Here is a 13,302-nt window from a genome sequence, read left to right on the forward strand (position 1 = left end):
AGCACAATAAAGATTCCATATTACATGTGTATATATCACAATTTATTTAGCTCTTCCCCAGTCATTTGGCTCCCACTTTGTTTCAAGTTTTTACTAGTAGAAAAAGTACTTCTGTGAAATTTTGACACATGAAACCATTTTGTCTTTTAGTGGGCTAAGTTAAGGAGTATGAACAGATTAGTGACTTTTCTTGGATAATTTTAAATTGATTTCTAGACTGGAAGATGATGGAAATAAAAGAATGTGATCAATATTTGTAATTTTTAACTGAAGGTCTTTTACTCTATGATGTTTCCTCTCCTTCCTTCATTCAGAGTGTCACTTGTTTTCAAACTTTCTTTTTAATTCTTTCTATGATCTACCATCTTAATAGTACACTTCCCTCTTACCCCCTCCTTTCCTAGTTAAGTTTAATTTATTGTTACATTAGAATTTTTGTGTGTATAGATGTGTGTTCAGCCAGTGTGATCCCTCCTGTTCTTTTTAACCCTTATTCCATGTTTGTGTTCTTTTCTTCATTCATCCTAATTATGAGAAATAATACATTTCCTTCTCCTTTTCCTCATTTCTTCCTTCACAAACTCATTTTCATTCCCTTATCTGTCCTCTATAAAGATCCTTGTAACAGAACAAAACAAACTTCCAGCCCCTTTAACTTATTTAAGTAACCATAAAGTCAATAGGATTCTGAATGGATGTTTGTCTTTTCTTTGCCTATTAGAATATAAGTGCTTCATTTTTTAGTCCTTTTTTGATATCATACATTTAATTACATTTTGTTGATAACTGGAAAGGTTTTTTTTGTTTTTTTTTTAAATTAAGCAGGTCTTTATGAAGCAGCACATCACCTTCATTCCCTTGTCCCATAATGGCTCAGACCAGCAGTAGGGAGACAAGAGTTTTAAGAATCAAGTCATCAACCTGACCTTAACAGAGAGCCACCCTTAGAAAAACAATCAAGTGAAGGCAGAGAAGAGGATGGCTTTGGTATTTCCTGCTTTGGCTAAAAATTATCATCAATGATGTACTTTTCAAATATTTAGTGTAGTTGCTGATGTTTGGCTCCTAAGTGGAGCTGACCCTTAGATCTGGAATATTCAGTCAACTTAGCTCCTGGTTTTGCAGAGCCAACTGGACCCAAGATGCAAAGGCTTGAAATACAGGTCTGCATGGACCTGTGCTCCTCTGTGTTATCAATCACTAGTTACCAGAGGATAATATATCTGCAGTACTATGTTCAATTATGAAGGATATTGATAATTAGGAGAGTATTTAGAATAGGGTGATCAGAATGGTGAAGGGCTTTGAGCCCAAACCCTCTGAATAGAAATGTTCATTCGAGGGGGCAAAAACTAGGAGCAATGAGAAGAAATTGCAAAGAAGCATATTTAGGCTTAATATAAGGAAAAAAAAACAAACTTCTTATTAAGTGATAAATTATTCATTCCAAAATGGAAGGGAGGGACTGCCATTACATGTAATAAGTTTCCCTTTTTTTGAGATTGTGTCAAATATATCATAAATAACTTTTTAAGGAATAGGTTGGATGAGATGGCTGCTGAAATATCTTCTAACTTGAAAATTGTTCAGTTTTGTGAATTTTAAGATTGTCTACTAATCTGCATCACTGGAAAGATCCATCTCAGATTTTTATGAACCACTGAATATGTGTATGTATCTAATTTTAGTAGACTATACTTCATGAGGGAAGGCATCATACCTTACCAGATTTTTATGAACCACTGAATATGTGTATGTATCTAATCTTAGTAGACTATACTTCATGAGGGAAGGCATCATACCTTACCTATCTCTCCCAGTAACTAGCAAAAAGCCTTGGAATGTAATTCAGTTCAATTTAATAAACATTAGTCAAGTGCTTACTATGTATGTGACATTGTTAGGCATTTGTGGGCCTTCAGATGCTGCTGAGAATTTTCTTTCCTGCTCACTAAGGTAGCTGAACTCAGAGCAGATTTCAACCCAGGTGTACAAGTTGATGAAGGCCCAAATTCATGCAGTTTGCTGATTTGTGTCCACACGGGGTCCTCAGCACCATGTCTACAAAGGGCCCCCATAGATATAAGAGCCATAGCCAGAGGAGGACTTTTCTAATTTTGACTCTTACAGTTGCATTTCTAATGTTCTCTTCGGCTCTGGTCTTTTCATCAGAAATGCTTGAATATCTCTTTAGGTGCTTAGCACAATGCCTGACATATAGTAGGTGCTAAGTCAAGAAATGCTTCTTGATTTGATTTCCATTAAAAGTTCATTTATAAGATTAAGCTCAGTCTTAATAGGTAAACTATTCTTGTCTTTAAGCTGTTATTTTTCCCCTTTTGTCATTATATAATTTATAGTAGACAGTTTTGTATACTCCAGATGGTGGATTCTCTATAATTCAGTTCTTTTCTGCTGCTTGTATTTTCCCCCCTTCTGATTTCAGGCTCTGGATTTTGACTATAACAACATAGACTTTTTACTTTGAGGTTTCTTTCAAGAGGTAAATGATACATTCTTTTTGTTTCCACTTTATTTTCAAGTTTAGAAAGGTCTGGCCAAGTTTTTTATTTGTTTCTTCAAATTTTTGGTCAGTTTTCAAGGAGTCTGGTGATTCATTTATATTTTCTCTTCCTTGAACTGTTTTCCAGTTCACTTGGTTATGATAGTAAATGCCTAAGATACCCCCATCCTCATCTCCCAATTCCCTTGCATTCCCCATTCTTTTGAATTTGTTCTTGTGAAATAATTGAATTCTGTTTACCCAGAATTACTTGGGTAATGTTGCTCTAAGCTGTCTCATCTCCTTTTAGTTCTTTGATCCAGAATTCTTTTTTCATTTAATTCTAGGAATTCATTTCATTTTTTATCTTTTGTTTCATTTCTTCTAGCTACTATTTTGTCCATGTAGTCAAGCTGTTTTTTTTTTTTTTTTTCCTTCTGAGGTTCTCGGGCAGTTGTGGAGTTGCTCTTTTCAGCATTTTTCTCTGGCTTTATTCTTGTCCCATAATATAATATTTCTCTGTAGTGTTCAGTCTTTGTTTATTCATGCCTGTTTATTCAGTTCCTGATCTGGGGCTTTGTGTTTGGGTCAGGCTCCACACCTTCTGGGTGAGGTGGTCAGACTACATTTTTGCTGCTGCCTTCCACTGCTCTTGCTCTGCCCAGCATACTTTCAGTAGGTATGCCAGTATTGGCAGCCTGCAAGTCAGCTATGACTGCTGATCAGTGTTGTGGTTTTCCAGTTCCCCTGTGGTTTTCTGGTCTGTTTCCTGGCCTTCTTGTTTTTATTCCCTCTCCCTTGGTCAGGGCATGGGGTATTACTCTTTTCTTCTTGAGGTTTTCCTGGTTAGAAGGCTTCTGGTCTATTTCCCCTGGGCTGGTGCTGGTTTTTAATGGAAGTACTTCTCTTGGGTTTGGAGTTTATAGCTACTTGTTTTTGTGCAATCCTGGTCTAGATGAAGGAATTTACCGATCTAGCTCTGTTTTTTTTGGGTGGATATGGGAGAATTATGTTCCTTTTATTCAGCCATATTAAATCCCTGATTTGCAATTTGGAATGTTTTCCAACCTGTATATTTTGTCAAATGTTAATATTTGGAAAATGGAAATTTACATGTTTTAGATATGTGTTAATATATTCAGAATCCAATGTTAGTACTGTGAGAATTAATATGCAAGAAGACTTGCTTAAGAATACACATTGTCTCAGTTTACAGGATAACTCTGAATAACCCACAAGAAAATTGTCTGTTCATCTTGACACCAGATGTTATTGGGATAGAGCTGGAGGTATTGCAGGAGGGATATTAGAATTGTTTTATATTATAGAAGAATAGTAAACTCAACAAGAGATAACTGAATTTGAAAAATGTGCTGTAGGAATTTTTTTATTCAACATGTACAGTATGTATTCAGTATACAACAGTATATTGAATTGTAATAAGGAAGCAAAACAACTATTCCTTTATATTTACTTCTATTTTTATAAAGTCCAATTAAAATCAATACTTTGTTAATTCTAGTAATACTAATTACTAGTATTTAGTAATGTTAAGTATAGTTTGATACTCAATAAATATGTGCTGTTGTATTGAATATGTATTGTGTATTATATATATATATATATATATATATATATATATATATATATATATATAATTTTATTGACCGAACATTTGACAGAACATATGCCTGGGTAATTTTTTACAACATTATCCCTTGCACTCACTTCTGTTCTGACATTTTCCTTTCCTCCCTCCGCCCCCTCCCCTAGATGGCAGGCAGTCCCATACATGTTAAATGTGTTATAGTATATTTTAGATACAATATATGTGTGCAGAACCGAATTTCTTGTTGCACAGGAAGAATTGGATTCAGAAGATAAAAATAACCTGGGAAAAAAAACAAAAATGCAAACAGTTTACACTCATTTCCCAGTGTTCCTTCTCTGGGTGTAGCTGCTTCTGTCCATCATTGATCAATTGGAACTGAATTAGATCTTCTCTTTGTCGAAGATATTCACTTCCATCAGAATACATCCTCATACAGTATTGTTGTTGAAATGTATAATGATCTCCTGGTTCTGCTCATTTCACTCAGCATCAGTTCATGTAAGTCTCTCCAAACCTCTCTGTACTCATCCTGCTGGTCATTTCTTACAGAACAATAATATTCTATAACATTCATATACCACAATTTACCCACCATTCCAGTTTCTGGCCACTACAAAGAGGGCTGCCACAAGCATTTTGGCACATACACCTGTATGTACACTCTTTCTCTTCTTTAAAATCCCTTTGGGATATAATCCCAGTAGTAGCGCTGCTGGGTCAAAGGGTATGCACAGTTTGATAACTTTTTGGGCATAATTCCAAATCGCTCTCCAGAATGACTGGATGTGTTTACAACTCCACCAACAATGCATCAGTGTCCCAGTTTTCCAACATCTCTTCCAATATTCCACATTATCTTTCCCTGTCATTCTAGCCAATCTGATAGGTGTGTAGTGGTATCTCAGAGTTATCTTAATTTGCATTTCTCTGATCAATAGTGATTTGGAACACTCTTTCATATGAGTGGAAATAGTTTCAATTTCATCATCTGAAAATTGTCTGTTCATATTCTTTGACCATTTATCAATTGGAGAATGGCTTGATTTCTTATAAATTAAAGTCAATTCTCTATATATTTTGAAAATGAGGCCTTTATCAGAACCTTTAACTGTAAAAATGTTTTCCTAGTTTGTTACTTCCCTTCTAATTTTGTTTGCATTAGTTTTGTTTGTACAAAGGCTTTTTAATTTGATTTAGTCAAAATTTTCTATTTTGTGATCAGTAATAATCTCTAGTTCTTCTTTGGTTACAAATTCCTTCCCCCTCCACAAGTCTGAGAGGTAAACTATCCCATTTTCCTCTAATTTATTTATGATCTCGTTCTTTGTGCCTAAATCATGGACCCATTTTGATCTTATCTTGGTATAAGGTGTTGTGTATTTTCTAATAGAAATTTCAACTTGAGTTTTTATCTGTATCATTCAAGGGGTCTTTATTTTCATTTTTCTTGTGATACTCCTTCTGATATTATATTATTTAATTCCTTTGTTTATCATTGCAATCTTACATTCACCTACTTTGTTCCCTGCCTCCTGCCTTCAACATTAAATACGCAATGGTTCTCAGTTGGATAAATGAATGAATAAATAAATAACTTTTTTTTTTATCAGCTTTTGATCAGAAAGAGCACCAAGCTATTATTAAAAAGCACTTGTCAGTAAATGTTGAGTTAGCTGTTTTGATGTAATATGGCATTAAAAATATTGGTTTTGGGGATAGGAGAATGGGATTTTTAACTTTGGCTTGAGTTTAATAAATGTGTGTGACTGTGGACAAGCTATTTAAGCTTTTAGCTTTGGATTTTTCAACTGTAAAATGGAGATAAAAGTTATACACCCTAATTTATAATAGGGTTCTTGTGAGGAAAATGATCTTTAAATCTTAAAATGTTATACTAATATAAAATATTATGCCATAACTCTCATATTGAAAACTTATGTAGTTTGAGTTCTTCCTTTATGTGGCTATGTAGCTAGTCAATATATATATGTATATATATTTTTTCCTGAGGCTGAGGTTAAGTGACTTGCCCAGGGTCACACAGCTAGAAGTGCTAAGTGTCTGAGATCAGATTTGAACTAGGGTCCTCCTGAATTCAAGGCTGTGTCACCTAGCTGCCCCTAGTCAAAATATTTTAAATCATACTTGTATGGCTTGGATTAAAAAACACTCATGTATTCTTTGGTGTTAGCAATGAATTTCAAACTCTTCCAGTATTTCATTTTAAGCCGTCAAAAAATGTCACCCATTTGTATAAGGAGATTAGAGCTGAGCCATCCACTTTTAGGTCTGTCAAATTTTTTGTTTTAAATATTAAAATCATTGTGGAATATATACTTTAAGAGATAAGATGTTCAGTTCAGGAAATGACCTAAAAATTAAATGACCTAAAAATGGCCTAATTGGGCACTTGTTAGGATCCTTACAAGGTGCTAAGTCACTAGAATGAATAGAGACAATTGATTTGATCCTACAAGGAGATGTTATGGGCCAGAACTTAAAACAAGGTACTGAGTGGAATTGAGGAGACAATGATTAAATCTAATTTAGCATTGATTTAATCCTACAACAAATAATGGTTTCCTAGTGATGAAATGATTGGTCTATACTCAGTGTGGGGCATATAAGGAGAAGCTCTCAGGGTCAAGCCCACAATTCCACTCTCGGAGGGGGAGTCTAATTCATTCCCATGTCTACCATCATGCTGGCTGGAGGCTTTGGATTCAGAGGGAGCTAGAGACTGAAGCTGGCTGGAGATTTGGAAAGAGACAGTAAGGGCCTTTAACTCCTGGCTACATTTTGGGGATTACTGGTACTGGAACTAAAACTAAGGCTGCTTCCCCAGAAGCTCCCCAAGAGATCCTGCCTCTCAAAGAAGTTTTACAATTTAGAGACAACAGAACATCACAGGCACTAGAGAAACAATTGTGTTCAGAATTTGCGGTGTAAATTTTCAACTCAAAATAAACTTTTCTTTTCTAAATGATAATTGTCAACTTGCAATATGCTAATTATACCTCTTTCCTATAATTCCTCCACAATTTTTTGTGACTTCATAAAGTCACATTAATCTATTGTGGGTAGACTTTCATAAAGTCAAGAAAATATCTTTTTTGAGTCATGGCCATTTGAAATTAATTCAGGCATAAAGTAGATTAAAAAGAAATTAGATACTTAGGTACTTTCTGAAAGCACTTTTAGCAATAACTTACATGAGGTACTTAATAGAATTTATAGTTCTATTCAATAAAAGGATTACTTTGGATTGGTTAATTGTATTCTAATTTGTGTTTAATATATCTCTGTCAAGTTGAATCCTGTTCAGTATGAAATATGAGATGATGGATGATTTCACATACTATTTTTTTTTTTTTTAAGTGTGGAATCAAGCCGTCTATGCTGCAAAAATTCCAAATTTTTTTTCACTCTATTTTAGAAAACTTATTTTTGGAATAACTGAAGTCCATATGGCTTTATATGATGAAGATCTCATGAAAAATCCTTTTTATCTGGCAATTCAAAAGAAGCGTCCTGATCTTTGCCGCAGAGTTGCTGAAGTCCATGGTATTGTAAGTATATGGATTGTCTTAGTTTTTCTGTTTGAATTTATGACTATGAAATTATTAATACTTTAGATTTAAGAAAGAGTTTCTTTTGAAGAGGTCAGTAAACAAAAGCATTTTGAATTTAGTGACCTGAATTATTTGGCAAATGGAGAAAGAACTGAAGTGTTATTCTACTTTGGTGAAGCTTTTTCTCAACTTTGTATTGCACAATGGTCTTTCCATCTTTTGCACTCTAGTATTATGAGTTCTATTTGTTTGGTCCTTAACCATGGGGCTTTATGAAAACTTTTGTGTGTTTTGGTATTGTTAAACTTTTTATATATGTGTTTGTCTTATTCCAGATAAGTTGTAAACTCTTAAAGATAAGTTTTATATTTCTCTGTTATCTGCCATGTATCAAGCACTGTTATATATGCAGTTAGCTTTCTGTAAACTCTTGTGGAGTAAATACATGTGTGTTTCTAAGAAAGGTATTTAAGACTTTACTGAACCAAAAGCAAAGTACTATTAACATAAAAGGGGAAAATATAACTATTTTTGGACAAACTTTCTCATTTTATTATTTTGAAATCACGTGTTTTATTAAGGCTATGTAATTAGTTAGGCAAAACATATTTAATGAAAAACAGTTGACAAGCTGAGATTTCTGAACTTTTTCTTTTTTTATGTTATGACTTTTATTGGATATCAAATGGTCAAAGTTTTAAATTATATGAAATATCTGCTTGGTTCAAGGGACTTGGATCTTCTCTGTTCGCATGGCTTCTGTCTCTTGAATTCTAGCCCTTATCTGGATGTGCCATCAGCATCTCTAGTTTGAATGACCAACCTTGAACTCACATTCTTTCCCTTTGCTTTGCTTCTCTTCTACACTTTCTTTTTATTTTGAGAGTAACGCTTCTTGATTACTCAGATTTATAATCTTGGACTCATCCTTTACTCTGATCATGATATTTCCTTATCAGAAACCTACAGTGGCTCCCTATCGCCAGTAAGATAAAATATTTTTCAGGCTAGCCTTTTAGGCTCTCCACGGTTTGGTTGTAACTTCTTTTTCCAGCTTTATTTATTATTAGTTCTTTTCACACATTGTATTTCAGCTAAAATATATCACTAGTTGTTCCCAGAACTCAGTATTCCATGCTATACTTCTATGAATTCACATAAGCTTTCTTTTGTTCCTGGAGTTTACTCCTTCTTTTCTTCCTCTCAGACTTTTTAACTTGTTTCAAGGTTTAGCTCTGACTACTTCCTCAGAACTTTTTCTGATTACACTTTATGTTATATCTATTTATCAGTATTGTATAGAGGAGCAGTCTGATGTAGTGAATATAGAGCTATCTTCAAGTCAGGAACACCTGAGTTCTGGTTCAGTTTTTGCCACAAGCCAGTTCTGTGAACCCGCTGAAGTTAACCTCTTGGTGTCCAAGACTATACAACTATAAATTGGAGTGAAGTTGCTTATTCTTCATTTATAAGAGTAGTTTCCTGATAAGTTACCTAGATAATTGAAATCATATATCCAGACCAAAAAAAAAGATTATATGGTGTATTCAAGCAGTCTATTTCAAGAATCTCTATATTAAAACTTTATAAATCATTTTTGGACACAGATTGTTTTAGTTTGTTTATTGGGTCTTTGGTTCTTTGTAAGTTCTCTGAAAATATTATATGATTTCACTAATGTGATAGGTAACTTTAAGGGTGTATATTAACTTTTAAAAAATTTTGTTTTTATATATGTCACTTAAAATATTATATATATATATCTTATTCCTACTCAGTAAAACTCCCTTTTAATATAAACATTTTTAAAAGTTCAGCAAAACAGTTGTCACATTGGTTGTGTCCAACATTATATAGAGTATTTCAGTAATGGAGTGAAGCAAGACTGTGCTTGCTTCCATGCTTTTTAGTTTGTTATTTTCATTAGTCTTGTTAGATGCCTTCAATGAGGGCAAAAATGGCTTCAAGGTCAGCTATTGCAAATAACTTGATATTTTACTTGAAAAGACTAAAAACAAAGACTTTAAATAGAGGGACAATTGTACCTGACTTTGTAGATGATAGTGTACTTTGCAGATTATTGTGTACTCGGAGCAACCGATGGTTACAGCAAACAGTGACATTTGGAATGCTGTGGATCAGTTCAGTTACCCTGGAAGTGTACTTTCCAGGAATGTCCACATGAATATTGAGGTTCACACATTGTCTGTGCTAGATCAGGATTTGGGAAGCTCCTAAACAAAGTGTGTGAGAGAATAGGTATTGGATGCCTCTTGGACTGAAGGTCTACAGAGCCATGACAGGAAACTGAATTGTTTCTATTTAAAATTGTCTTAAGAAGATTCAGAAGATTACCTGGCATGATAAAGTCCTAGACATTTTAGATCCTTTCTCTATTGCAGAGAGTACAATGTAATGGACTGACCATGTTGTTTGAATGCCTGGTGTATATATGTCGAAAAGACTGTTTTCTATACACAAGGCAAGCTCTTATATGGAGGTCAGAAGAAGAGATAGGACACTCTCAAGGTCTCTCTGTAAAACTTGGGAATTGATTATAGGACATGGAAGATACTGGCACAGGTCCACCTAGTATGGCATGTTAGCATCAAAGAAGCAGCTGTACTCTGTGTGCAAAGCAGAACTGCAGTAATTCAAAGGAAATACGAGACAGGACAGTTTAGAGAAATCACTCCAAATGATAGTCTTCTGAGCTCATATTTTTCTGATCAGCCACAATTAGATATCATTTTGTTCTTATTCCTTTATGAAGGCAACAAACAACTAACCATATTTGCAAACTACCATTTATTTTTTATTTCTTTGGGATATATACTTAGTACTTGGATCTCTGTATCAAAGTGTATGGCCATCTTAGTCACTTTTTCCCTTTGTCATAACCTTAGATATTTTCTGCATTATTGTACCAATTAACAGCCCTGCCAAGAGGGTTTTAGTATGACTAGCTTCCTGTTGCCTACCCAACCTTTAATGTTCCTATCCATTTGATTTTCCTATTTTGCTACATGTGAGGTAGAACTTGAGTGTTTTGATTCATGTTTTCTTTCTATTATTTGAAATTATTTTTCACATTTTGATAATTTGCAGTTCTTTTTTTTTGGACAACTTATGTTTTGACTTATTACTCATTAGGTGAATGATTTTTGGTTTGTGTTAATTCCCTTTATAGAATGGATAATCAGTCATTTCAAGGGCATATAAGAATGAAAATGGAAGGAAGACTACTAAAAAAAAGGAAAATGGGAAAGATTTGAAAATGCAATAACAGATTATTTAAACCCTCAAAAATATTGAAAACACCATACTTGAATCCCAACATTATAGCTTTGAGAGCACTTAGATAAGGAATAATAATAAAGAGGACTAAGATGGGAAAAGCACCTGAATGGATTGTGAATTTAAAAAATATCTGTTTTAGAGGCAAATCAATTATGAGAGTACTGAGGGACTGATATACAAGTTATCTGAATAAGAAAATTCCAAAGGAGTATTAAAAAGCTCAGATTTTTATTAATATAAAGCCTCAGATCATAGTATTATAATTAACATAAGATCTCATTAATAAAATGATAAAAGACAAAATATTGAAAATTTTAATAATTACAGATCTATATGTCTCTCCCATTTGTATTTTGAGAGTCAGATGACTCTTCAAAACATGAATTGAAATTTCTCTTGATGAGGATATTAATGTAGAACAGGTAGATTTTTGTAAGTGATAATAAACAATAGCCTTACCATTTTTAATTAACTGAAAAATGTTCTTATTGTTTGAATATGGAAAAACATTTAATTACCATAAAAGACATTTCATAGGTCCTTTTATATCAAGGTATGTTCTACCTAAACATAAAAATCATTCAAGATTCCTTGGAAGATAGAAAAAATAATCCTGTTCAGTAAACTTCTGATCATAAACATTAGGCGAGGGATAAAAAAAGGAGATGAATGCTCATAATAATATTAGCTAGCATTTAATTAGTGCCTACTCTGTGCCAGGCACTGTGATGAGATCATTATAAATATTATCTCATTTTATCCTCACAACAATCCCAGGAGTTAAGTGCTATTATTATCCTTATTTTACAGTTGAGAACAGCTGTAAAGCAAATAGAGGTTAAGTTAAATGATTTCCCTGGGTCAAATAACTAACAAGTGTGTGAGGCTGTATTTGAATTTAGGTCTTCCTGACTCCACGTCCAGCACTTAATTTATACTGCCCTTTAGTTGTTCTTCAAAAATACTTGCCTTTGTGATGGAGAAGCTCTAACAGAATCCAGGTTGAAGAGAGATTCTGTATAATTGATGAGGGTCCTATAGATCTTATTCATTGCATCAAGGCCCAGAACAATGCAAAGCTTCCTGCCAGAGCTTGGGCACAGGTTTAGCTAGAATTCCTAGAAGAGGTAAATAGAGAGGAGATTTATTTTTTTTTTTCTTAAGAGATATGAATATGATACAGTAAAGATCTAAAGGATGTTAGAGGATTCCTCCCTCCTTTCTCCCTCCTTCCTTTCCTTCCTTCCTTCCCCTGCTTTTATGTAGATATAGGCCAGGATTCTCAAACTTTTTAGTTTTAGGGACCCCTTTATACTCTTAAAATAACTGAGGACTCCAAATAACCTTTGTTTTTGTAAGCGGTCATGGATATTTACCTTATTAGAAATTAAAACATAAAATTTAAAAATGTTGATTAAACCCATTTATGAACATAAATAACCCATTTCAGTGAAAAAAACCCAAAAATAATAAAGTTGACAAGTAGCTTTTTAATGGTTAGCTGCAATCTAAAATCTGAAATCATATCATTGATTGTATTACTCTGTTATGTTTTTATATTTATATTTTTAAAACATCCTTTGATCATTTGGAAAATAATAATTCATTGAGTCTTGCAGATCTTATAAATAAAATATTGACAAATTTTATTGTACAATATTAGAAAATTACATGTATTAATATTACCACGAATCTCATCAGAAAACTCTTTTAAGAATTGGGAAGCTGTAAAACTTAAGGTGGAGCATACGAGTTTTCTCCAAAATTAAAATTTTCGCTTGAAAACTCAGATTTTATCATTGACAACAAATGTTAGTAGGAGATATCAGATTAATTGCTTCAGTATGTTAGAAAAAGACACATGGTGGTAGCACAACTATACTTATCACCTAAATGTAAATTGAAACCAAAGTTATTTTTATTAAATTTTGCACATAAAATATTGTAAAATTGATGAGATCTAAGTTTTGGGGTTCCCTTTTGTCAGGGAACCAAATGATGAGGTCTAGATTCAGGAAACCAAAATGAGATTAGGGTTTCTGGTGGTCAGGGAGTTAAATGATAAGGTCTAATGGCAAGGAACCAAATGGAGAGGTTTGGCTCCCCTTTACCCCCTTGGGATTTGGCACATGGGTAGGGAGTTTGGGACCCCCTTCTGGCTATGCAGAGATTCTTCGTAAAGGATTTACAAATCCGAAAAAGCTAGACTGATAAAAAAAGATTTATTATTAGCATTGGGAAGTAATGTTTCTTGTAGAGAAATCCCGACAGAGAGGCATAAAATCTTGTTAGGAAAATAGGTGAAGATAAGGAGA

At 33.7% G+C, this 13,302-nt stretch overlaps 1 protein-coding gene across 1 annotated transcript in view; it reads left to right on the plus strand.

The window, feature by feature from the left end:
• ANKRD27 (ankyrin repeat domain 27) overlaps positions 1–13,302 on the plus strand; it is a 97,660-nt gene that overhangs the window by 12,418 nt on the left and 71,940 nt on the right. The window contains exon 2 of the mRNA XM_074293245.1: positions 7,552–7,684. Coding sequence (XP_074149346.1) covers positions 7,583–7,684 — 102 coding nt within the window. The 5' untranslated portion in view covers positions 7,552–7,582. The remainder of the gene's footprint in view (positions 1–7,551; positions 7,685–13,302) is intronic.

This window comes from Sminthopsis crassicaudata, chromosome 2 (assembly GCF_048593235.1).
Source record: "Sminthopsis crassicaudata isolate SCR6 chromosome 2, ASM4859323v1, whole genome shotgun sequence".
Lineage (NCBI taxonomy): Eukaryota > Metazoa > Chordata > Mammalia > Dasyuromorphia > Dasyuridae > Sminthopsis > Sminthopsis crassicaudata.